The sequence below is a fragment of the Cyclopterus lumpus genome, chromosome 1, assembly GCF_009769545.1.
Source record: "Cyclopterus lumpus isolate fCycLum1 chromosome 1, fCycLum1.pri, whole genome shotgun sequence".
NCBI lineage: Eukaryota > Metazoa > Chordata > Actinopteri > Perciformes > Cyclopteridae > Cyclopterus > Cyclopterus lumpus.
In genome coordinates, this window is record NC_046966.1 from 7,472,507 (window position 1) to 7,499,853 (window position 27,347).

Below are 27,347 nucleotides of genomic sequence, written 5' to 3' on the forward strand. Positions count from 1 at the left end.
TTTTTCTCATCACAACTTCCGTTTGGTTCCAGTTATCACTAATTACAGTGTATTTGTATGCATGTAGGAAAACTAATTAAATACAGAGGGCTACACTCATTGTTTCTAATCATCTGAAGACATTTGTTGCTAGAGTTTTTGATAGCATTTTGCATTAATGTTCAACAATCACGCGGGACTAAATCCATTATCGAAAGAAAGATAAATTACTTGTAAAGGCGTTTGTTTTTATTTCCCTCATTGTACCACTAGGGGGAAGCAGATTACCTATTTCTAGCGGCAGAACAACTGTAGAGCAAAGTTTCAGCGTAAACTGCAGATGAGTGAAGTCAGCACGAGACACCCACAACAACTGAAAGAAAACGGGCAGTTATGACCTTAAAAATAAAAGTTTGGATTTGTCCATTGATGGATTATGACAATATGTGGATTACATTGATTGCTTGAAATGGCTGGTTAGAAATGTACTATTACAATAAAATCACGTTCTCTTGTAATACCCCCAAAATATATATTTCCTGTTGAAGGTGTGCTGCTACAACCTACAGTATTCAGACTAGTAATGACTTTTCTATCACCTTCTTAAATACAACTCACTAACTCGCCTAATGTCCCCAACATCACTGGCTGATTGGAATTATGAATGGAAACTACACACGCCAATGACATTTTCTTTGTGATATCTTTACTTAAATATTACATATTGCATAGAAAGTAGGAGGAAAGCTAAAACGTTTTTTTTTTTTTTTTTAAAGGTTGCTTTGGTTTTAGGGCTGCAATAAGATATACAATATCTTTATTTATATATTATTGAAATTATTATTTATTTCCTACATTATAAAGGTTGTTTTAAAGCCTTCTCCCAAGTCTTTTTTTTTTTTGATGTGGTAGCAAACCCCATCGGCGAGGAACAAAGTATGGGTCTTATTCTGAAACGTAACCGGATAGGGTGTGTTACGGTGCGTGTCTCTTGACACCGGTCCGAGCAGCAGGCTGTCAGTCGCAGCTTCATAGTCTCCACTTGCTCGCACCATCCAGGCGGGTAGCTATGTGACAGAGCGGCCGCTGCTTCATCCCGGACCTCCCCGCGTCTCGGTCTCCTCCTGTCCGCTCAGGATGGACCAGAGGAGAGCTGAGCCGGACCGCAACAACAGCATCAACCCGGTTTCGCTGTACGGGGAGTTCACGCTCACGGATAACCGAAAAGTCCGGTGCGCCGTGAGCCTGACCGAGAGGGACCTCATCGTCCAGCGGCTCACTTCGGCACCTGTCGGCCGCAGCAAGGTGGTGCTCAGCCTGAAGGACTGCGTCGGCTGCCGGGCTTACCTGGAGGACGACAACGCGGACCCGGCTGCGTACTTTGCGGCGCACTTCTACCCGCTCAGACGGCGCTGGGTGAGTTCCGGGGTGTCGCGGCAGAGAGCGGAGCAGTGCTTTCGTCTCGCGGCGCTGCAGGACCCGCGCGCCAACCTGGAGGAGGCGGAGAAGTGGGCTCGCGCTGTCCGAGAACGCGCTGCACGCCAGCAGTCCCTCCGGAGGAACGGTGAGTGCTCGTTATCGCAACGACGGGGGGGGACGGGACGTTGAGGGTCAGGAGGAGTCCACTCACTGCAGCTCCGTCTGGTGATGAAGGGGATGAAATCATGGAATGGATAGATTGAGTACGTGTGTGTGCGCTCACGAAGTGAAAGGAAAAGGAAATGTTAGCTCGACCTGTTGTTTTTATTGAGATAAGTAGTTAGTGGTCAGAAATACCAGAGTACAGCATGGTGACCCGGCTTCTGTTACCAATCATTTCATCACAGCAGACTGAGGGGATGTTTAGTCTGACTTTGCTCAAGAATGAGCCATCACAAGCGATGATGTAGCGTTAGACATTCCTGCAGCAGTCTATCGTTTTGCAGTCACCAAATTGGTTAGTTAGTAGCTCCTAGTAGCTAACATTCACGGGAGAAAAACAACAGACAACCATCGTCTCGTTGGTCTGGGAATTCACAAAGTTTATTCTGCGCATGCGCACAACAGCATCCAAGTGCACGCAGGCACACACGTTCACATGTGACGTTACTGCATAGGCTATTTAACATGGCTTTGCTACCCATATATACAAATATGCTCAACACTCCCACTCAAAGACATGTGTATAGCTCTCTATAGTGGTAAATAGAAACCAAAAATACATAACTCCAAAATAAAACATGTTGCATACTGGCAGTGTTCTAAAGACTTCAAAAACATTCACATCTGTCAGTTCACATTACTCTCCAAACAAATACCCCTTGAAACTCTCAAACTTAGCCCTTGTCACTGGCTTGGTAAGGACATCAGCTGCCATGTTTTCAGTAGGACAGTATTCTATAGATACTTTCCCTTCAGCGTGTGCAGACCGTACAAAGTGATACTTTATATCTATGTGTTTGCTTCTCTGTCTGCATACTGGGTTCTTAGATAAAGCTATCGCTCCCTGATTGTCCTCATATATCTTGACTGGTAGATGCTGGTTACTACCATCTATCCCTCTAAGTAGTTGTACAAGGTACATACTCTCTTGAATAGTGGCTGCTAGTGCCATATACTCAGCTTCACAGGTGGATAATGCCACAGTTGGCTGCTTCCTACTCTTCCACGATATAACTGGACCATTTTCAGTTAAGCTGAAACAGTATCCACTTGTGCTCCTCCTATCATCCCTATCGGCTGCCCAATCAGCATCACTATATCCCTCCAGTTGTAGTATGCTTTCCTCACATTTCTGGTAGTGTAGTTCTTGATCTATAGTACCCTTTAAGTACCTCAGTATGTGTTTTGCTGTAGCCCAATGCTGTTGCTTTGGTTCTGCTAGGTATTGAGATAGTTTACTCACAACCCAGCTCAGGTCAGGTCTGGTACATGTCATAATGTATATCAAGCTACCTACTATCTCTCTATATCCTGTTGAATCAATAACTTCACCCTCACTGTCAAAGTTTAACTTTTGTTCACATGGGGTGGATCTTGGTTTGCATTCGGACATTCCAAACTTCGTTAATATCTTCTCTATGTGTCTCTTTTGTGTCATTTTGATCTCTCCCTCACTCTGTCTGAAATCGATACCCAGGAAATGTTTAAGTGGACCCATATCTTTCATCTTAAACCTTCTCTTCAACATTTCTTTTACATCACTGAGTAAGGTGTTGTTACTCGCTGCTATGATTAAGTCATCTACCCATACTAACAGAATCACTTTCTCGTTCTCAGATTTTCTGCTGTAGACACAATGATCAGCATCATTTTGCACAAAACCATTCTCTGTAAGGTGCTCATGCAGTAACATGTTCCAGTTACGCCCGGACTGTTTTAAACCATACAATGACTTGTTGAGTTTACACACTAAGTGTTCCCCTGTTTTTGGCTTGATCTCAAAACCTTCCGGTTGCTCCATGTATACCTCACAGTCTATTGGAGCATGGAGATAAGCAGTCTTTACATCCATTTGGTGTAGGGTAAGATCCTCCTGTACAGCCACCTGCATTAATGCTCGTACAGAGGTCATGTTGGCTGTCGGTGAAAAAGTCTCTTTATAATCAATCCCTTCAACTTGACTATACCCCTTTGCGACATATCTGGCTTTACAAGTCTCAGATCCATCTGGGCTCTCTTTCACTGCATATACCCAGCGACCTCCCACTGCTTGTTTGCCTCTTGGCAGTGGGGTCAGAGTGAAAGTATTATTCTCTGTCAAAGAGTTCATTTCCTCTTTCATCGCGTCAGCCCACATTTTTGACTTCTTAGAGTCCATTGCCTCTTTAAGAGTTTTAGGTACATCACAAGCCACTCTGTAGAAATAATCTACATTTTCACATTCGTCATTATTACACTCAGCTTTACACTGGTACTCTTTTAAGTATTCTGGAGCCTTTCTCTGTCTCATAGGGTATTTCTTTTCTCCCTCTTCTCCCTGAGTACTATCTGTCTGGGTCGGACCTGCCTCAGCAGCCGCTTCAGGCTGTCCCTGACCCTGGTTGACTATCTTTGATGGTGTATCTCCATAACACTCAATGTCTCCCCCCATGTCACAATCTGTCTGAGTCTGTCTATCTGCTCTACCTTTGGTGAGGAATTTCACCAGCCTATGTTTTAGGACTTTTCCTGTCTCGGGATAATACACGTTATATGCTGGACTATATTTGTCATAGCCTACAAGGATCCCCTTTTTGCATCTAGAATCCAGCTTGTTCTTATCCTGCTGATATACGTAGCATTCAGAGCCAAATATATTCATGTTGGATAGGTTAGGTGTTTTTCCTGTGAAAACACGGTAAGGTGTCTGCTCTAGCCGCTTACTGTAGCACCTGTTGCGGATTTGAGCTGCTGTCTGTACAGCATATGTCCATAATTGCTTTGGGAGGTTACTCTCCAATAGCATGCATCGAGACATCTCGAATAAGGTTCTCCAACCTCTTTCGGCAGTTCCATTCTGATGAGGTGAGTAGGGTGCACTCTTCTCATGCCTTATCAAGTTACTCCTCAGTAAAGACTGGAACTCCTGCCCGGTAAACTCTGTGCCGTTATCAGACCGTATGCACTTTATCTTTCCATATGGAGCTACATCTGCTATGAATTTTTCTGTAGCTTTTGTCGTGTCACTCTTTGCTTTAATAAAGTATGGAAAAATCATCCCACTGTAATCATCAGTAAATGCTATTGCATACCTGTATCCATCCCTATCTGCGGGTTCTATAGGACCGCATAGGTCTGTGTGTACTAGCTCTAGTACGGTTGTAGCTTTAGCATCTGCCTGTCTGTTTCTGTTTTGTGTAAATTTACCCTGTGTGCATATTTCACAGTTTTGGTTGGACTTGTCATGTTTCCTTTTTATAGACATCCCTTCAACCACCTTTTCTAATTTTGCAACATCATCAAAATTACAATGACCAAGTATCTTATGCCACGTTTGAATGTCATGACAACCATACACTTCATCAACATTTTCATCCTCTGCAGTGCTAAGGTAATACAGCCTACCATACACATCCATTTTGAATATGGTACCATCCTTGTGGACCAGCAAGTCATTACCGTCCTTGAAGCGGACCTCAGCTCCGTTGGCTGTCGCTGCTTTGACTGAAAAGATGTTTTGTGGAAACGATGGGATGTAGAGTGCTTGCTTGAGCCTCGTTTTCACCTGTCGTCCCTCGCTGTCCAGCAAGTAGACTTCGGCGTCTCCCCTCATCTTCGCCATCCCACTCACCTTGGATCCGTCAGCGAGCTCGATCATGTGGTCCTCGGGTCTGAAGCTCTTGTCAACTGTTTTGAACTTTGTGGCGTCGTTGATCATGTGTGTTGTGGCACCGCAGTCGACCATGAGACCCTTCTTGTTCCTTCTTTGTGTAGGACAGTCACTCAGCCTGAAACAGAAAGATGTATGCTCTGCCTCTGTCTCTCCATCAGCTTTCTTCACATGGTCACGACCACGTCCTCGGCTGCGTCCCCTTCCTCGGTGTGGTGTGTCCCATTTTCGTTCCTCTCTCCTCACCTGGTAACCGTCAGGACATGCCCTGGCCATGTGTCCCTTTTTACCGCACGTGTAACACTCAACATCAGCCAGGTCCATTTTCTTTCCTCTTCCTCGTGGCCACGTTGCCCCGCTAGTCTTCATCACGTTGTCTTCTTCAACATTCACGTCACTCTTCCCATATTTTTCAGTACTCTCGTAACTTCGCAGTTTTGTTTTAAACTCGCCGAACGTTACAGTGTCACTTGTCTGAGTGATGTACACGATGAATGGCTTGTATGAGTCAGGTAGTCCTTTTACTACCATAGCCATCTGAAGCCCATCACTAATATGCTCTTCTGCTCTTCTTAATGACGTGAATATAGTCTCTGCTCGAATAATATAGTCCGTGACCGTTTCATTGCTAGCCTTATGGAGCGAGGAAAGTTCACAATACAAACTCACAACGCGGGGTTTGTCTTTTCCCGCATAGTGCTCGCGGAGAATACTCAGTGCTTTTCTTCCATCACGTTTCGCGTCCCTCATTACCAATGACAAGCTCTTGTTGTCTAGACATTGCACTAGTTCTGCATATGCCTCACCGTTCTTTTCCTCGTCTTCCGCGAGAGCTGCTGCGTCACCCTCAGCTATCTCCGGGTCTTCCGAGATAACTTCTCTGAGGCGGCGTAACTCCATGTGCGCGAGGAACCTTGTTTCCCAGAGCTCGTAACTTTTCTCATCACCGTCGAATAAAAGTCTGAACCACCTTTGGCCTGATTGACTGGGCCCATAACCTGTAGCGTTAGACATTCCTGCAGCAGTCTATCGTTTTGCAGTCACCAAATTGGTTAGTTAGTAGCTCCTAGTAGCTAACATTCACGGGAGAAAAACAACAGACAACCATCGTCTCGTTGGTCTGGGAATTCACAAAGTTTATTCTGCGCATGCGCACAACAGCATCCAAGTGCACGCAGGCACACACGTTCACATGTGACGTTACTGCATAGGCTATTTAACATGGCTTTGCTACCCATATATACAAATATGCTCAACAGATGAGCTATAGTCTACCTAATGATTATTGTACTTATTGATTCATCTGCTAAAGAAGAAAAGCCTCACATCCTCATAAATGAAAAGCTGGAGCCTCTATGAATGCTCGGCACTTTGCTTGGAAGAAAATAATCAGACAATCGTCAAAATAGCCACTGATTTATCTGATGATCGATTCATAGATGAATACCGTCAGCTCTGCTGTTTCATTCGTCACCTTAGAGAAATGACCTCCATGACCTGGAGTGAGGCGACGTCCCTTTTTAATATTACAGCCATTGTTTTTTAAAAGGCAGTGTTTTTAAACTGCGCTCATTTGTTTTTTGGGACCCACTACCAAACGTTGTCTTTTATCAGTTTCTGCTTTAACTCTAGGAAATGGTCAATTACAATGTCACTTACAAAATGTGACATTTAGGCTTTCCTCTCATCAGTTTGGCCAACAGCTATTTAGGATTCTTTGCTTATCATCAACTCCCCCTAAAGGCCATACATCCTATTCCTTAAATTAATAAATAAAACAACTGGTCTGGTACAGAGTCACATTTCAGTAACGTAATTTAAACCAAATTTGTTCATATAAAAGAAGAGGATGGCATTACTGCTGCTGAGTTTAGTATGTATTTCCTGTATGGAACCTCTTTCTTATCTCTTATCCGTCCGAAGATCGCATCACCTTTAACCTACCTAAAACAAAAGGACTGGTGTGGTTTGGGGAGTTACATTACGGTAACCCCAGACTGCAAGCAAACCATTTTAACATAAAAGACACCTGAGAAACGTGAGTGCGTAATATGCTATTGAATTAATATAATGCCAAGAGGTACAATTACTCCGCTGGGAAACATTCTCTAATTGGATTTCTAAAGATAAGTCATCTCATTATTTGTCCACTTCACCGAGCTGTCCCAGCTGGATGAAGTAAAAAACATTAGATGCATTTCTTTTTTTGTTGTTGTTGTTGTTGCCTCACACAAACTTTTTCCTCCACACGGCAATAATATCGCTGGCACTCTGTGTCCCAGATAGCATTCCCCCAATTGCACGAATGTATTTTTAACGAGACGAAATATGCCGCGATTCTACTCTGCCTGTCAGAAGAGGAAAGATCAGACTTTTAGCAACGGAAAAGACAACTGTTATTAACTTTGAAACGCATGGTCAGTCCACTGCCTGGAGCCGAACCTGAGACGGTCACCGAGCAATTGACCTTGGGACAGAGAACCAAACACTTCACCGGCTCCGTAGTCATGAAATAAACCTGTGCCTCCATCCAGTGTATCCAGACGTTGAGACACCTGCTGGATCCGGAGTAATCTCATGTTCTCCAGAACTTAGTTTATTCCTAAACAAGGGTGCAAGTAGTGGAGCATTGGAAACTAGAGCTGAAACGACACTAAGTTACTGTGGAAGACAGTAAAAAACATAAAAAATCAGAATTCCTTGTATTTCTGAACAGTAACTGTAACATCGGCTCCTTCAGTTCACACAGAAGTCAACCAAAGCAGAATCGTCATTTCTAGCCAACGACTATTTTGTCCGCTGAAACTGACGACTGTCGCTGGCTATTTTGAAAACTCGAGCTGACTTATTAATATTTCCAGCTGGCTTGCATCGTTGAACAATGTGGGATATTTACTCAGAGCACAGGCTTCGAGGAGAAAGACCAAACGATAGGTTTGTCAAATGTAAAATCAGCAGTATAATTCATCACAGCTGCTCGTCAGATGGTCGACACTCCTTCTCCCAACTCGCCTTTTGCGACATCGTACGTGTTTGTGTGTCTACTACTTTCAGAAACCGACCATTAAACTTTCAAACCCACTGCGTGCCGTGATTAATTCACGATGTGAGAAAGCGAGCTAAGTGAACTTCTCTTTCAGGTTTTCTTGAGTGCAACCCTGTGAGCGCTCTCTGCTGTCGGAGAGATGGTGTGAAGTCGTGCACCATTATCCACCATATTTAAAAACGACCGTGGCTCACCGGTAGAGCAGGTTCGTCCTTCAATCAGAGTCCACGTCGATGTGGCGCATCACTTAACCCCAAGTTGCTCCTGCAGGCTGTGTCTGAATGTTTGAATGTTAGTTAGAGTCCTGATGGGCAGGCGGCACCTTGCATGTAGCAGCCTCTGTCATCAGTGTATGAATGGGTGTGAATGATGAAGAGTAGTGTTAAAGCTCTTTGAGTGGTCGCATCCATTGACCATTTAAAACCATTATTGGCATGTAGAGAAGAACTTCAGACCGGCTGTGCGTTGTCATGGTTGCTAAACTATGACTGTTTGGGAGGAGGGATTTAGGAACGCTCAATTAGTCAATGAACAGGGGATTCATCGGTGACAATTGATTAATTACTTTGAAATGAAAAAAACATCAGAAGCGAAGACATGCTGCTTTGTCTTCATATATTGTAAATGTTTTGTGCTGGTTGGTTTGACAAACAAGCTATTTAACTATTATTTGCTTAACTGGCAGATGGATCTTGGGTTTATGAGGGCTGGCTGTCCAGAAGTGATTGAGTCAAACAGGACCGGATGTGATGAGCGACAATGTGGGCTGCATGTATGTACTGTGCTCCTTGCACACGGGTTACATGGATGATCATTTCTGTGGTCAGTATAGCATTAATCTCTTTGGTATCTCTGGAATGTGACGGCAGGATTCTAGAAGCAGTCTGCAGTGAGTTACTCATTACGCCAACGGCCTTGTGAACCGTACCACATCATGTTCAGGAGCCCTGCATCCAAACCATTAGTCTAAATGAGGTCCGCGCGGCCGGCCTGACCGTGTCATCGATATTGGTTCAAATGTCGTTGGCTTGACGTCCGGCGTCCTCGCAGAATTATTCAGAGAGCGTCTGTTTTCCCCCCAGATCCCTTTACTCCTGTCAGGTAGATACTGTTCCACCAAAAAGGCCGACTCTCTGGTCAAGAGCCGGTTGTTGGGAGAGCTATCCGACGGGTCGCAGACCGCAGATCACGCCGGTGCAAAGCCTGGGAAAGTGTCACGGTACCGTTGCCAACTTGAATCCTGAGCCAACTGATTAATCAATGTGAATATGGTAATCACTTGTGTGTTTTCTGTTGCCTTTCTAATAACTACAGCATTCCAGACGAGTTATTTCCTCACTACACTGCATGTTACGACCAGCCGGCTGTCGGCTCTGTCTTTCTTGGCACTTTGCGTATCGGTGCACTGACTCAAGATCCTCATACATGTCCTCCCTGCTCTGACAAACACAAACACAGATGTCAGTTCAGAAACAGTATTGATCCTTCGTTGTCAATCAATTGATTACATTCAGCTGTGGACAGCATTATCATAATTAGTCAGGCGATGGCAGCAGGCAGAGGGGTTCCTAGTATCGATTAACTCAATCACTCCGGGTTGTCAAGTCATCTGGCTCGAGCACTTGAGCCACTGTTTACCTGTGTGGTTTACCCAGAATGCATCAGGTAAAATGACACATCACTGTTCCCAAGCAGACACACGCTCCCCGGCACTGTGGTCCAACATCCTACATCCTAAATGTGTAGCCCTCGTGATATTACCAGATCCATTTTATTACAATGCCGATGTGCTGTGTAAATGCTTCACTTTCTAGTATGTTAATAAACTCAGTAGCGGTATGATGAGCATTAATATAAGTATGTATTTTAATTATTTAAAGATTCTATAGCTGGCTGAAAGTGAGATTGTGAGATTAAGTTCAGGAAGAAATACTGATAATCGCATAGGGAAACTGTATCATCGCAAGGATCATGTGTTATTCTGTACACATGACTATCTATTGCTTCTGTCCATCCGAGGATCCTCCTCTGTTGCTCTCCTGAAGGTTTCTTCCCTTTTTTTTACTGTGAAAGGTTAATTTTGGGGAGTTTTTCCTGATCCGATGTGAGGTCCTGGGACAGGGATGTCGTATGTGTATAGATTGTAAAGCGGCAAATTTGTAATTTGTGATATTGGGCTATACAAAATGACCTGAATTGAATTGAATTAATGCATTATATCTAAAGAAGGCTGTTGGTATACACGACAGTGATGGAGCGTCAGAAGCATCTTATTCAATCGTCTCGGGGGGGCCTCTCTCAGCCAGTCAATTCTATTACTAATACATCACATCTGGCCGAGACCGAGTTGACGCTGGGACGATGGTTTGTATGCTCTATTACGCACAATTTCATACACGCAAGCAAAATAAAGAGGTTTATGCTAAATTCCCCTAACCCCAATAGATTAACGCTTACACTGGGCAACCTGACAATAAAGTAATTTGAAGCACACCAACATTTAGCAACACCTGATTTGGGAAGGTGGGGAGGTAAAGGACCCTCCCACCACAGGTCTGTTCTGCCCAGGGTCCACACAGACCCAGCGATCATGTCAGGGACAACATGAAGAAGTGGTGGGACATATCGATCTATTGTTCAACATTTCAACAGTGCTTCCAGCTTCTCAGATGTGATCATTTGATGCCTTTTCTTTTGTTACTGTGTTACCTCATCGTACTGCAGATGTTCTCAGCTTCTGTCGTTCAGTGACAAGTTCCTGATCTTTAAGTCAACGTGAACCACTTTAGTTGTAAAGTTATTTTTACAGACATTGTGACGAAAACACTGATCCCATCAAGGCTCACACCCTTGTGATTAATGGGTCTTGAATGGCCAAGAATTATGTAACTTCCTGCTTCTCTTACAACACAAACCACATGTTTCATTGCTTCAATTGTAGAGAAGGAAAACAAGTAAATTTGGTTGCAATTAGTACATCAGCACAGTCCCATTTGTGTTTTTATCTCTGGAATATTAGAGGTGTGTGTGTGTGTGTGTGTGTGTGTGTGAGCGTGTGTGTGTGAGCGATAGAGCTTGACGCGCTGTTGAGACCTCTGATTCCCGGAGCTTTCTCACAGCAGCTCTGGGTCTTTTTGAGTATATTGATATGCCGGGGAACTTTTGGCATAATGCACTTCAGCGTAAAACCCCATGAAACTTTGTTCCTGTCGTTGTCGCAGAATATTTACATCTCAAACTACACTGCCAAGTGTAAAGAGCCTTCGGTGCTCACCCAGTTTGCTATTCTCAGAATCAGCCTCTCGAGTCATTTCATGACGCCGACAACAACCACTAATTGACCATTCAGCCTACAGAACAGCTGGTTTACCTCAGAGAAAGTCTGCCTTTGACTGGTAAACGAACATGTGGGTTTCTTTTTCTTTTCCTTTTCGTCTGCAGTATGTTGTGCTCTCATGTTTTTGTGTTTTTATTCAAAACTGGCTAATAGTTGCAGAAAGTGAACATACAGTTGAACGTAGTGCCAACTAAGCTGACAATAATTAAGAATTTAAGCCCCAGGTAATTAAAATGAAAAGAACACTTAAAATTAAACATTACACTAAGTGGGAATGTAACCAAGTGACTTTTGGAAAGTTTGTTTTCATGCAGCAACCTAACCTCTTCTCCCTAATCCGACCCCAGCAGCCTAAAATACTCATAGAAAAGAGACATCCTCCTCTCTCTGCATTGCCGCCCTGTCTCTCTGTCTCACGTCCATCTCTTTAGCGTAACAATGCAGGGGATGCAGTATGAAGACGTGAACACGTGGTGCAGGATGATTTTAATAAAAACCTCAATGTCATAAACTCTCTGCCTTTCCTAATATAGACCTACAGCGAGCTAACCGCTGCCACCAACCACCTCTTCCGCCTCCTTCCACACCCTTTGTGGTTCTGGCTCGGCAAAAATCTGCTGTGTGCAGCTTCCACTCTGATTTAGAGACAGCACTATGGTCGAAGAGTCAGCACCTCACTGCACCTCAATGTAGCTGCTGAGGCCGGTTATAGGTACACAAAGCTTCTTAAGAGAAGTCCTGTATTCAAAATGATTCATGTACTTAGCGTATAATAAATGTTTGTATACAGTACATGTATATTATACAGTTCAAATTGAATCACAACCTCGCCCCTCGCCCCTCCATACCTTTCTGACCTCCTGCACCCGCAACCTCAGATCTGTAGACGCCAACCTCTTTACCCCCCCTACTCTTTACCCCCCTCTCCATTGCTGTCCCTCCCTCTGGAACTCTCTCCTCCATCACCTCAGACATTCTCCGTCACTCCCCATTTTCAAAACTGCACTTTAAAATCAGATTTTAACCTGTGATGTATGTATGTTTTTGTTTATTACTGTTGTCTCGGCCTTGTTTATATTGTTATTGCTTTTATTGTTTCCGTCTTTACCATGTAAAATGCCTTTTGAGTACCTTTTTTAAAGCGCGATACAAATTAAATGTAGTATTATTATTATTAATAATATTATGTAGTTGTGTAAAATGTGCAATATGCTTCAAACAAACAAAAACGCACACATTCAGACACCGCTCAGGTCCATGCACTAAACGTTTAATCACACTAGGTAAACTGGTTCGGTCCACAGTGACCTGCAGTGCAGTCGGGATCCGAACCTTGAGGCTCCAAATACAGTATGTCAGTGTGGATGATATCTGAGAGGACTCGCAGCAGAACTGAACCTCAAATCATGATGGATATGTCCCCGGCCTTGTGTTGTATCTCTAAGTTGCCATCATGAGGTTACAGTTGGTATGTAGTTAACTGCAGCATGAAGCTCGGTTTAGAGGCACAACAGATCGGATGACAATCCCATATCTGCAAAAAGGATGTTTTTCTGAAATTCAGCCGCTCGGAGCAAAAAGAATCATCTACCAACAGTTTTAAGTTGTGTGTCGTCAGTTTGAGTCGACTCTAGCCTTCGATTGGCGCCTAAAATGTGTTGTTTTTGTGCTCCAGATACATCAGACCACGTGAGATACAGACATACATATATACCTGAATATGATAAAGCCCTCAGCTGGCCTGGGACAAAAGCTAACATTTAGTAAGATTGGACATATCTGTCAAATTACAGGGGGCAGGGAGGGTGTAAGTACAGTAGCAGGTCAAACACATGTTAATCCAATAATCCTTTAATGTGGAAACTGGATTCCCTCCTAATGGGTGTTTGTAAAAGGCTTAAAGCCCGAAACACCACTGAGACAGAAATGTAACCCAAACCTGTTTTTGATTTGTTCACTTTTAATAACAATTCATATCATTCATTCAATTACTACTGTGTTTCATTTTTATATTTTAAAGCTTCCTCTAGGTTCTGTTCTTCCAAATGAAATGCACCTCAGAACGAGTCCTGATGTCTCATCTGTCCCCTCAATACCCCACTGACACTAAATCTGGACAGAGTGGGACCGGTCCCATCCGAGTCGCACATTTATGCCGGCTGCGTGTGTGTGTGTGGTGGGCTCCGCTAAGTGTGATGAAAGCCACTCTTTTTTTTTAATCAAGATTGCTACTTTCTTCTTCGATCGCAGGCGGTTGATGCTTCGTCATGCTTCACTGCTGACGGGGAGTGCATCTGGAGGAAGTTGAGTGAGACACCAGCACGACTGGCTGACGCATATGCACAGGTCATCACGATGAGTGAGCGCGAGTCGCCGAGCAGCCACGGCCATGTGAGGTCGTGGAGGCATTCAGTCATTTACCAGGACGCAAACATGCTGAGTCATGTTTGCATTTGACCCTCATTTCATGTAAAATGTCCAGACGTCAATGAATAAAAATGGACACATTTGGGGATCTCGTGGAAAAGTGAAAAGATGGTACATTTGAGCTTTCAAGTTAAACGTTCATCTGCGTCTGCTGCATCCATCCTGCAAAGCTAAGAAAGCTGTCTATTCTCAGACTCTGCATGCACCCAGATAGCTATTATAGGGAACCTCCTGGAAAATGTGTTTTTTCCGGCTGCTGGGTTTTTCCCTTTTCATTTCGGCTGTCATTTCCTGTGGTGAATACCTCCGTAGTGATTATTCCATTAAGATCTGGGACAGTTCCCATGGTCTTGGTCTGAAAAGAGCACATGAGACGTCTGTAATCACATATGAAGGGAAAGTAGTTGAGATGCAGATATTTGTCGCCGTCGTGTTGTCTTTCATCTTTTTCATCTCGGCTGCTGTTTGTGTGGATGACGATTCAGTCTGATTTCTGGAGAGCCTCCCACTTCATCACTTCATCCGGGACAGGAATTCACTTTTTCTCCTTTTGTTTTGTGGAGGTAATTTTGCCAATCAAAGCTCTTTGTCATGCCTTGTGGTTCAGTTAACAAATGGATAACGTCACTGTCCAAAAACAGAACACAAGATTAGACACAATGAAGTGGCTTTCACCCGATATGTTTATCAGCAGCATCCTCATTAGCCAGAACTACACCCATTCCTATACAAACAAACCATGAACCACCTATGAGCACCTCCATACAAATCTACTGCACAATACTCCAGCATGGTGGATACAGTTTGATAATAGATTGGGTAAAATACATGTCTGTTGATTTGAGTGGGCCTTATTAGACACATTACACACACTGGCTCCGAGCCATGATGACGCTGCAGCCGAGCTAAGGACAGAATAGGAAACCCAGATGAATAGATAGCGTCCTCTTGATTGTTTTGAGAAGGGGAGGGGTGGCACACAGGAAGTGGCGTGGGGGTTAGATTTAGCCAACAAGCTCCATGTGGGTGTTGGGCCACACAGACGGCAAGGTCAGGGTCCTCAGTGCCAGCTGTCATGCCCGCTGATTCACGAGGGCACCGCTGTGGCTTCCCCTCAGGAGTCCAGTCGTTATGATTTGGAGATGACTCCATAGAAACATCCATCCGACAGAGAAAGGGGTCACAAGGAATGTGAAGTGGTTGTTTGAAAAAAAAGTATACATAGCATCTACGTACCTGCCTTCCTTTTTGGGAGACATGTGGCTGGGAGTTTGAACTGAGGTGAACTGAGCAGAGGGGGACATGAAAAGGTGAAGGCGTGGTAACCTGTTCCACCAGGTTCCAGTGAGATCACTGTGAATCCACTGAAAGGGCAGTATCCACTGAAACCAAACCTGCCAATTAGGTTTAGAACCAGTCATACATCCTCATCCTTCAGTTGTTCCCGCCCATCGTTAAGCACTTTAGTTTGTTTAGTGTGTGTGTGCGTGTGTGAGCGTGTGTGTGTGTGTGAGTTGACAAGGCGCCACATAGCAAAGCACGCCGTTTCTACAACAGAAAGGACTCTGTGTACCGACCTGTAAAGCCGTCCCACAGCTGCAGTGTTTCTAATGTGGCTGACGGCTCCCCGTCACACTCCTGCTCTTATTCCACTTCTCTCCCAGCTGAGACGTTACGGAAAAACATATTTTGAGGAAGACGGGGGAAAAAGGAGAGAAAATTATAAGATGTACGCTTCAGATTTGAAGGGAGGTAGAGGGGGGAAAAAACAGTTCTTCCAAGAATCCATCATTAACATTATTAACCCGGACTTCCATCATATCTATATTTCTGTGTCCCCATCGCGTCTTAGATGAACTAATATTTTTAGCAAGGCTCTTTTCCTTGCAGTATTTAATTAATTCTCCTCAGGCGTTGGGAGAAAGAAAAGGCCCAAACCAGCTTCCTTCAGTGCTTCGCCAAGATCGTATTCTTAAAAAGATCTGTCTGTGTGTGTGTAACATCAGTGTAACCCCCTGATGGCAACAGTAAATATGACATACAGACTGTCAAAAAAGATATAACGACATTACCGTCTGGTAAATAATTCCATCTCAGCCCTTATACACTCAAAGTTTATTTAAATCATGAATTAATTAATTATTTCATAGTCTGGTTTTTTCCTGGAGACACTTGATTTCTTGTCCTTGCAAGTACATAAGGGTTTCTAAAAGAGAGCAAGCATGTGCATGACAAAAGTGTAGCAAAAATAATTAACTGTTTGTCTTTTTATGTTAAAATATCTAATATATATTAATCCAAAAGTACAGTCACGAGAGTCTGACCTTTCACTCCAAGTCTTCTGAAAAACAAACAAGTTAAAACTTTCCAGGTGACCGTTTTATCGTATATGAGCCAGCCTTAATGTACAACTCTGGCCGTGTGTTGTGGAGAAGTGACCTTGTCTTCCCTGTCCTCTGCAGGGGTGTTGATGAGCACGCTGTCTCGTCCGAGCCGGATGATGCTGCTGGTGAACCCACAGAGCGGCCAAGGACAGGCGCTCACTCTCTACAACAACCACATCCAACGCATGCTGAACGAGGCGGGAGTCACACACACTCTGGTCATCACTGGTGAGTTGGAGGCACCGGCACACACACGAGACTGCTCGTGTGTTTTATGTGCATAAAAGCTGTTAGCGCTCATCCAAAGTATGGCCGGGTGATGCGGAGAAAATTAAATATGACGATTTCTTTTGATCAAATACCTTGATTACGATTACCTTGATTTAATTGCGGCGATATTGTGGGGTTGACTACTTTTTACAAAATATTTCCACAATGAGACTTTTGATGAATAATCACAAGTAAGGTGGATATAATGACTGAGTTGGTAATGCTAAAATAAAATAGAACGGCTAGAAAAGTCTTACTGTAATGCAGCCTTATTCCTCCTGCACAATATTCCTGGAGTCATTGATTGATTGGCAATCATAATGAACAAACCTTGAATGACAAAAATAAGATGTTTTTACTTAATTTCACCCTCTTGAGACTGTGATCTTCTCATTTTATCACCTCAACATCATCGTTTAACACGTTGGTGAATCTTATCGGACCAACGCAGAATACAGCCCCTCGCACAATCAGGGCTGACAGATCTCCAAACACTCGCACAATCACACACACATCTCAGCAAAGACTACGCAGTAACACTATCACCTCCCTCCCTCTGTCCCAGTACCTCTCCTCTAGTTTAAATCCCCTTCGTGTTTTCATGCTGTCACCATCATTATGCCGATCAAGTGCCTCTGACCCATATGCATGCAGATCTGTTATGTAATAAATGTGTTTCCACACAGTGACACACACACATATGGATGAAAAACATGCACATGATGAACACACACATTCACACAAAATCCGCCTTTGCCGTGATTTGATGCAATCTGGATGCAATCATTATCGTCACCATAATCTACACTGGGGGGGTAATTATTATATAGTGTCATATTAAACCCGCTCACTCATCCCATACTGTATCATATGCTCAGCCGGATCATTGCAGTTATTCACTGGAGTTTTCCCTCGTCTTTTATTTTGAGTGTCACCCTCTGTCTGGGTTTGTTCATGAATCAGTACAGATAACAGGCACAAAAAAAAGTCCTCCATCCCAGCGCGGGGTGCACAGATGGAGAAAAAGAGGGCAGACAGACGGAGACGCATGAGAAATCATCTTCCTGCATGCGCCGGGGAAAACACACTAAAAGAAACTGAGCCTTTTGTGATTTCTGAGATGTACTTTTGGACAAGTTAATCCCGCAGAATACATAATAGATGTAATCCCCCAAATCTGCATGAAAAAGCATGGCTACTGAAAGGGAAATCTGAATACAGTGACAGAAAATCCCTTTGACAGATCTGAAGAACTTTGACTCTAATCTCTCAAAAATAGCCCTGAATAATGTCTCAGCAGAAGTTTAGTTTTTTGTACATCCACAGTACGAGAAACAATCCTATTTACATATTTCACTGGACTCGGATAACCGTTCAGTTTGTCAGGTGACACCGTTTGATAAAGCCGATACCCTCCAACTTCCTTACTTAAAAGTATTTATATTTGCAGTTCACACCTCATCAGTCAGAAGCGACACATTTCATCGTAAATCTTAAGAAAAGTTGTCTTGTGTATATGTTGTAACGAAGGACTTTATATGGTAAACGATTCATTAAAAAAGTATAGTATGCAGGAGTTTTCTAAAAATACAACGTATGATAATAATCCCTCTCAATCTTCACTTGTGACCCAGGAGAAGTGTGTGGCGGTGTCTGTATCCTGCCCTTTGCTTGCATTTCCTCTTTTCTTCTTATTTCGCTGTAGGCATCGCCAAAGTGCCTTTGGGCCTCATGTGGGGGGGGGAGGTGCCCCCAGCCACCAGCCACCAGCATGCAGCCCCCTCAAGTTGTCACATATCCCCCCCCCCCCTTGGCATCTGATACTGAGGCACAAATCCCCATTTAGCTCTTCCAGATACAACGCAGACATATTTGACAGAAGCCACCGTGTTGTTACATTGCCGTGTTTTCCTCTGCTCCTCTCGGCCTCCTCTGCTGTGTGCAGAGTCAGAGTGGCCGTGTGTGTGTGTGTGTGTGTGTGTGTGTGTGTGTGTGTGTGTGTGTGTGTGTGTGTGTCGACATGGAGCGTGCCCTTCGGCTGCATTCATTCAAAATCCAGCACCGTGGCACCTTCCCCACGTTGAGCAAACATTACTAGATTATCAATTGCTGGAAACCCCCATTGCCTTTAATGGGCCAGACTACTCAAACAGCCAGACATGTTAACAGACATTACACACTTTAATCCATTCCTCACATTTTCACTTTTGTGTGTTTTTTTTCTCTCCTTAATTTTTTGTTGTGAATAACTGGGACACAGCCAATTTGATCAATGAAAACCATGTGTGTTATGATAATATGTTTGTCCATAACACTTGCTTAACAGCGCGTCTATCTGTTCTCGTGTATCATCGCCTGCCGCTGGAGGCCTCTTGTATGTCGATGCTAACAGAAGCAGACAGGCTCATTATGGGATCCTTGGCTGTGTAGCAGCTGTGGGCACTGCCAGGGGTGGAGGGCAGATGCAGGATGACTGAACTGCTGTGGGAGTGAGCGTGTGTTGTTATAGTGAGCCTCTGCACGTCTCTACGTGGTCGTAAAGACGGCGCACTGATTCCTCTCAGGCGGTCTCCCTCGCTGCTCGGGCACCCTGAGATGTCCGTCGCACAGTATTAATTAAACGACAGCATCATGCTCGTCCTCCTCTCGTGCTCGGACTCATCTGCTCAATACGAATTACAAATATTCACCAGAGGAGACGGATATCTCCTCGGACAGCCTCTCAGTGCTGCTCCTTTTTGTTCTATCTCCTGTTTTTCCTTTTTAAGGCAACCATCCATGTGGCTCCCTTAAGGAACGTCATGGCTCATCTCACGAGGTGAACTGTGTTGGAGCTCATTTTGGCCCACGGGAGGATTTGAAGACAGCTATTGTATGGACAAGGAGGACAGCGATCTTGGAAAATGATCCTATAAAATATGGGAATCGGTTTGCATCGATTTTGGTGCATCGCTCATACCAGACGTTAGGATATCTCTGCAATCTTGAATATTGTTTTTATGTTGAGGTTTGTCTTTTGCAAGTACCCCAATGTTGAGAGTACAAGAGGCCTGCTAAATTTTAAGAATAGCAGATCAAAATGGAGGCAAAATATTTCCCCTTACTATGACTTTTTGGCTTTTCTGTGAGAGTTTTAGTTTTGTTACGTCATGTGACTGAACAGGCAGAACAGATGGATCTCAAGAGTGAACTGGTCTGGCCATGTTTTGACGGATGTGGCGTATGCGTCTCTTCTCGTGTGTAACTTTAGTGAATTCCTTGAGGATATTTTAGAGCCATCAATCTACTCTATACAAGTCTCTCCACCATGACTCTGACTCAAAAGCAATAATTTCCAGGATTATACTCGTTTAATGTGGTTGTTACCACTTTGTAAAATTGCTGCTTGGTGTAAATACACTTTTGAAAGTTGAACTATTGTGGTACTTTTTCCCCCCCCACTGGCAGACGCAAACATATTCCCCATCTACTCTTGTTAGCTGATCGTGGTTCAGGCGTGGCTGAGGAAGTGTCTTTCAGCGCCTGTAGCCTTTCAACCCATTCAAGTCTCTCTGGATCTGTGATGAGGTGTGTTTCTATTACTGTCTGTCCCACTTCACACTGGGGAAAAAAAAATATAACCTTGGTTTAAGGACAGTGGGTTGAAAGAAGAACTTTCTCTGGAGGTGGTTTGTGGATGCATTCATTATATATATATATAGTGTGGGTATATATATATATATTTAAGAAGGAGCTGTTTCAGTAAACTTAATAAGACTGTTTTTGTGAGTTGGGGGAATGAGGCTGTGGAAACATGTACACAAGTGTGACTGGTCTTGTGCACACTGGGGCAGTAATAGACACACGTGACAAGCTGTTAACTGAGAGTTTTGACTGTGCAAACACGGCGTATACAGCCAGTCTAAGTCTATTTAATGGCATCTGACGTTCACCTGCATGATGTAAATTCTCAGAGACATTTCAGCCTCAGGACTCGACTGCAGGTAGCAATGGGGACACGCTGGCAACAAACAAGGTCTTGTGAGGGGAAATATATGGGGACAAACAGAGAGTCTCACACACAAAAAGTCATAAAAATGTCAGTCAACATTTGCACCTGAAGCGCTCCCTGGTGTGTGTGTGTGTGTGTGTGTAGGTGTGTGTGTGTGTGTGTGTGTGTGTAGGCGAGAGCGACACTGCAGGCTAGAATGTGTGTTTGTCCTCTGCATGTACAAATGCGTGCGCTTCTCTGTGTCGCTACTCCCTCACGCACTTCCTGGCAGCCGACCGACCTGCCGTGGTGTTGACGCTGATTCCCGCTGTAACGACACCCACTTAAAGGAGCGACGGTTTTCCAACTGTCACCAGCTGCTGTCATTTAGCACTGCAGTTATTAGTTTGGATGTGTGTGACAGCAGGGAGGGGATTCAATGAAATGATCACCTGCATCTGCAGGTCAACTCGCAGCAAGTTTCAGCTCAGAGTGAATTATAATGTTGCTCCGTATAATATACACATGCATGCAATAGAATAGCTATTATCTCCGCCAGGAAATCATGCGATCGCTCATGAGTGCGCATGCTTCCGTGAGTCTTTGTGTCTGTCCGTGGCAAAATCTGACATTCTACTGCAGCAAACTGCTTCATATTTTGGGTGGCCAATTATAGCTGTACGCTCGAAGACTTCTCGTGGTTGCAGTGACTCACACTTTCCCCCAAAACACCTTTTAATTGGCGTTTTTTTAAATATTTCCTCCCTATACTTCCCTACGCTTAACTGGCCCCCGGTGGGTATGGGGCCACTGGTGATAACACGGCTGAGTTGACCCCCAGCTGCCACTCGGCCCCCAGAGACACAGTGGGGGAAACCAAAGACTGTTTGTCTCTGAGGAAAACTGTTTGCTCAAATATATTGTTTTGGCCAACTGCTAAAGGAACACACAGGTGAAGCCTAAATAAATGCTTTATGTTGTGACGGAGCTGAGACGCCTGCGCAGAGTCAGTAGACATCTGCATAGAATGAGAACGTATCCGTCGTGAAAGCTAAAAACGCAACTGATAGACTTGCGGTCTAGACATGGGGGGGGAGGCAATTGTGGTTTGTATTAATTAAATCAAACATCACAGCATGTATTGGTCGTTGCAGACACGCCTGGCGGAGATCTGGTCACTGTAATGGCTGCTTCTTTGCATGCTGGTAATGGAGTGATCACTTTGTAGTTTGACTCCAGGCTAAGAGATGAAGGCTGCAGTGAACATAGTGATTTATTGTTTGCTCTGTGAATGTCTCAACATTGTGAGAAAAAACACAAATCATATATCCATTCAACTGTTGCAATAACTTATCAAATTAGCTTGACAATCTTTAGTTTTAAAATGTTCAACACCAGATGGCGACATGAACATTATCAATATAGTAACTTGGTGAACAATGCTGCTTGCAAATGCTCAGATGTGTATGTTTATCCCCACAGGAGCGTACTCATCTTTGTAGCCTGTCCAGGCTGTGACCAGAGGCAATGAGTTAGTCACTACGCACACGCCTCTCCTCCTCTTACCTCTGCACCATAACCATAAAAAAACATCACACAAGCGTCAATTATCTGCCTCCCTGACAAGTGTTTCTCCTCGTCGCGTCGTTTGGCCATTATCAATCTGTGTGATGAGGGGAGCTGCATTCTCAAACTGCTCTTAGCTCTCCTCATCACACTGCAGTGTCACCGCTCTTCAACTTTGGGCCCTTCGATCCCTTTTAGTTTACAGCCTCTGAATAGATAAGGAAATGGGATGTGACTGGACTGATAGTCTGCAGAGTTTAGGAGAAGAGAAGGGAAGAGAAGAGAGCTCAAGAAATCAGATTCCTCTCCAGAGGGGTGTGTGTGTGTGTGTGTGTGTGTGTGTGTGTGTGTGTGTGTGTGTGTGTGTGTGTGTGTGTGTGTGTGTGTGTGTGTGTGTGTGTGTGTGTGTGTGTGTGTGTGTGTGTGTGTGTGTGTGTGTGTGTGTGTGTGTGTGTGTGTGTGTGTGTGTGTGTGTGTGTGTGTGTGTGTGTGTGTGTGTGTGTGTGTGTGTGTGTGTGTGAAGATCAAGGTAGTTACACAGAAGAGACACCAACGAGGACAACTTATTTTCAGGTCCCTGAAAAGTCTGGATGATTTGTGGGTTCTTTTATAAAGGTTCTTTATGTAAATAAAAAGTGATCAAATATTTTATAATTGACTGCTTGACCTTTATTTTTGAACTTGGCTATGTACAGATCATGATCCCAAGTCACACATACTGCATGAAAAACAACTCTGCCGTATTTTCTGCTGTCATTACAGCAAAGAGCTAGAGGACCTTCTGCTGAGATAAGCCGCTTTTTATTTGGGGACTGATCATATTTTCCACAACTCTACAAACAATTTATGTTTATGTTCCTTTTTTCTCATACTCATGAGGCTGTGGTGACAGCTCTGTTATAGCCTTTAAAGAAACACATCAAATGCTCCACGGCGTTTGTATAATTTTCTTTTTACAACAACAGAATGCTGCGTCTGCATATGATAAAGAATAACATAAATATTCCATCATAGATCAGAATGAAGGTTTTTTAAAAGAGAAATGAGAAATAAAGAAGAATAATGTGAAAAAGTTGAGAGACTTGGTGGGGGGGTTTGAGTGTTGCTGAGAGGAGAGGGTTATGACTGAAGCTGTGACTGAAGATGTCCGCTGTGCTTCACTTACCTCGTTCACACCTCGCAGCACTCCTTCTGCCCTTTCACCTGCAGACGGAGGACGGGGAGAGGGAGAGAGGAGAGAGGGAGAGAGGGAGAGAGGGAGAGAGGGAGAGGGAGGGGGAGAGGGAGAGGGAGAGAGGGGGAAAGGGAGAGGGGGAGAGGGAGAGGGAGAGGGAGAGAGGGGGAAAGGGAGAGAGGGAGAGAGGGGGAGAGGGAGAGAGGGGGAAAGGGAGAGAGGGAGAGAGAGGGAGAGAGAGGGAGAGAGAGGGAGAGAGAGGGAGAGGGATGCCGAGACGGACGGATTCATCCCTTGAAAACAGACAGCGAAGTTTAAATACCAGAACCTCACATACAGTTGAAAGGTTTATCAGTATCAAAAGTCAGATCATAACCAAAAAGTAAATATTCCATCATAGTGCCTGCTGTCCACCGAGTGGAAGACTCTCTAGGATATACAAGCAATTCATTGGGATTAATTAATTAAACGTGAACTAATTAAAGACACTATGATTATTGAATGTGAACTAATTAAAGGCGGTCTCTATGATTTATTTTCTTCCGGAAAACTTCTAGGAAGTTACAGACCCGTAAAGTGAATCATTGTTGCAATGACTCCCAGATAATAAATAATGTTGAGGAAATTATTTGCCAAAATCCAATACTTACATTTCCTCTTCTGTATTTTGAATAACCTTCAATGTTTAATAGGTCTGGTTTTATAGTCCCTGCTTCATCAGATCATTGAGCCCCAGGTTCATTTGACAGAGTGCTCCTGGGTAATTTAGTTGTTCCGATCTAATTGGCAGCGTGATAGGCGCTTCATTTAAAACCATATATCAGCTTTCACTCCCACAGTGATACTTGGGAGTTAGGACGGGGACTTGAAATCCTAATCTTTCATCCCTTGTAAATACGTGTGAAGTCTTTTACAACAATTTCATCGTGCTTGCACAATGACAATGACGTTCTTGGTTCGTTGGTTAAATGCTATTTAAATAAGACGTACGTATTATTGTCATGTGCAACTTGAGCTGCTGATAGCAAAGAACCTTCAGAAATGCCTCCCTCACCTGAGCTGACCTTGAACTTTGACCTATCTGTGGACAGAGGACACTAACAGTGCAAAGTTCTCTTTTACTTTCTTCTCTAGAAAAGACAAACCTGTTTGAAAACACACTTTACATTAAAATGTGTGTGTGTGTGTGTGTGTGTGTGTGTGTGTGTGTGTGTGTGTGTGTGTGTGTGTGTGTGTGTGTGTGTGTGTGTGTGTGTGTGTGTGTGTGTGTGTGTGTGTGTGTGTGTGTGTGTGTGTGTGTGTGTGTGTGTGTGTGTGTGTGTGTGTGTGTGTGTGTGTGTGTGTGTGTGTGTGTGTGTGTGTGTGTGTGTGTGTGTTAATGTTTTGCAGAGCGGCAGAACCACGCCCGAGAGCTGGTGAAGGAGGCCGACCTGTCACAGTGGGACGCTTTGGTCATCATGTCTGGAGATGGCCTTCTGTTTGAGGTAAAGAAAGACACGTGCACTACATTCATTAAAGAGACACGTGCACTACATTCATTAAAGAGAGACACGTGCACTACATTCATTAAAGAGAGACACGTGCACTACATTCATACGCTCACACACATTAGTGCAGCACGCTAAAAGTCAACACTGCTGTCATCATTAGAGACCTCCTGTTGTGTATCAAGATGATAATGATCAATTATAAAATGCTTTCAGTACAGTTTTAAATATAAATGTTCAATACATAACGTTTAGGGTCATTTTACTTTCCAGCTAAATCTCTCGATTCAATAGAATTATTTGTAAGTTGCTTCACGCTGCACATTTGTTTGTGTATGTATATAAAAGGGACATTTTAAGACTGAACAACTGAATGAAACTCCTTTTAAATACATGCAGTTTTAAATGCGTTGCTTGCATGTGTTTTTTATATATATATATATATATATATATATATATATATATATACAGTATATATATAGGTGTGAAATATACATGAAGTGAAAATATTAAATTACTTAAAACCTGGAGAAAGTCTGTTTGGGGTTTTGAAACTGTGACAGGAACCTTTCCCAATTTTATTTATAGAGCAAAGTTCTGGATATCATTTGAATTTGTTTATACTAGTTAAACACGAGCTCTATGCTCAAGTATTTCTATACTTCAGTTTAAAAACTGAAGTTTCTACTGCTTCTTTTGATGAATGACAAAAAAGAGTTGTGTATAAAACACAAGCAGCGCTACATGAACTTTGCATGAATTAAAAAAAAAGTTTTAAAAGTCATAAAAGCATTGAGTTTTGACACGCTGGAAAGCATTGCCAACTTAGGATCTATTTCTTTCTGTCCGCCTGATCGAGGCTGTGTCTCCTGCATTTGTCAGGTGATCAATGGTCTGCTGGAGAGACCAGACTGGGCCGAGGCCGTCCGGACCCCGCTGGGTATCCTACCTGGTGGATCAGGCAACGCATTGGCTGCATCCGTACACCACTACTCTGGGTGAGCCACAAGAAGAATCCTGCACAAAAACACCAATGTACCTACATCCTGGGATTCTTTTTGTCATACATAATAGTACATTTTAATATTTTCGACTGTTGTTTGAGCAAACAAGACTCTTGACATTGTATAAACTAAATGATTAATCGATTTGATCGAAAAAAATATTGAATCAACAATGAAAACAATGAGTAGTTGCAGCTCTTGGTTGTAGATAAGAACATTAAAAGTGTGGAAGCTTTGGGAAAATCGGGATATTGTCGAGATTAACCCACAACTCCGAGCTCCACAGAAACCAGTCTAACCAGTGAGGTAGCATATTTGGTCCACATAGTAACAGGCGCAGTGCTGCGTAAGCATAGTATGAATTTACAGCATGCAAATAAATCCAGTTAAAATCTGGTTATGCAATAGGGGTCGGTTTCAGAACCAACCATGTGATCGGTGCTCCAAAGGCAGAGCGACAGGAAACTAACGCGGCCCGTTTTGATTCTCAAGTGCAAAATGTACAGTGGAAGCCATGACGACAAGGACTTGCTGAAGGCCATAATCCTCTTGAGTCTGGCCCACTTCACTGGAGCCTGTACTGTAGTACAGAGGAGGGTGCATCTCACCTGCATAGAGATAGAATCACAGGTATTTGTGCTGCAGTGTAAAACGCTCCAGACACAATGACTACTGTGTGAAGATGTCACAATGGTTTTATCCACGGTTTCACTGGGCTGTATGGGCCAGCCTGCTGGGGCCTTTTCAGTGTAAAATGCACTCATCTCTTCTATCAATTATTAATCATTTGCTAATTTGAGTGATTGTTTGAAGTTCATTCAGCCGGAACACAGAGCAGAAAGGAGAAGTTGAAGGACAGAAAGGAGAAAGAGGAGGAAGAGGAAGAAGAGGAAGAGGAAGAAGGAGGAGGAGGAGGAGGAGGAGGAGGAGGAGGAGGAGGAGGAGGAGGAGGAGGAGCGAACTGATTAACAAGAAGGGCAACAGATCAGATTTGGAGATTCACTATGAGTAGAATGTTGTTAGTTTTGCACGTCGTAAATCAAAGTACTGGACATATTTAAAAGTTGACTTGACGAACAAGGACAGGAATCCCCAAAGTCATGAGAAGTCATCAAATCTGCCCCTGAAATATTTCCAAAATGGTCTCGACTGAAACAGAGAGACTGAAAGACACAACAAACTGAACACAAAACAGAGAGCATGCTGAGTTGTAAGAGGCAAAACGTGTTCAATATCCCTCCATCTTCTTACCTTGATATCTGCTGTGACACCCCTGATAGCGCCACAGTTTGCGGTGCAGGAAATGTTCAGTGCCAGGACTGTATCATGGAATATTATATTACTTAATTCACCTGGTGTCACGTGGGGAATTAACAAAAAAAAAACTCACGAAATGCTTTGAGGCACTTTCTT

At 43.6% G+C, this 27,347-nt stretch overlaps 1 protein-coding gene across 1 annotated transcript in view; it reads left to right on the forward strand.

The window, feature by feature from the left end:
• Nucleotides 1–961: 961 nt before the first annotated feature.
• LOC117728706 (sphingosine kinase 1-like) overlaps nucleotides 962–27,347 on the forward strand; it is a 32,919-nt gene continuing 6,533 nt past the window's right edge. Inside the window, exons 1-4 of the mRNA XM_034529499.1 lie at nucleotides 962–1,543; nucleotides 16,542–16,691; nucleotides 24,833–24,927; nucleotides 25,813–25,928. Coding sequence (XP_034385390.1) covers nucleotides 1,117–1,543; nucleotides 16,542–16,691; nucleotides 24,833–24,927; nucleotides 25,813–25,928 — 788 coding nt within the window. The 5' untranslated portion in view covers nucleotides 962–1,116. The remainder of the gene's footprint in view (nucleotides 1,544–16,541; nucleotides 16,692–24,832; nucleotides 24,928–25,812; nucleotides 25,929–27,347) is intronic.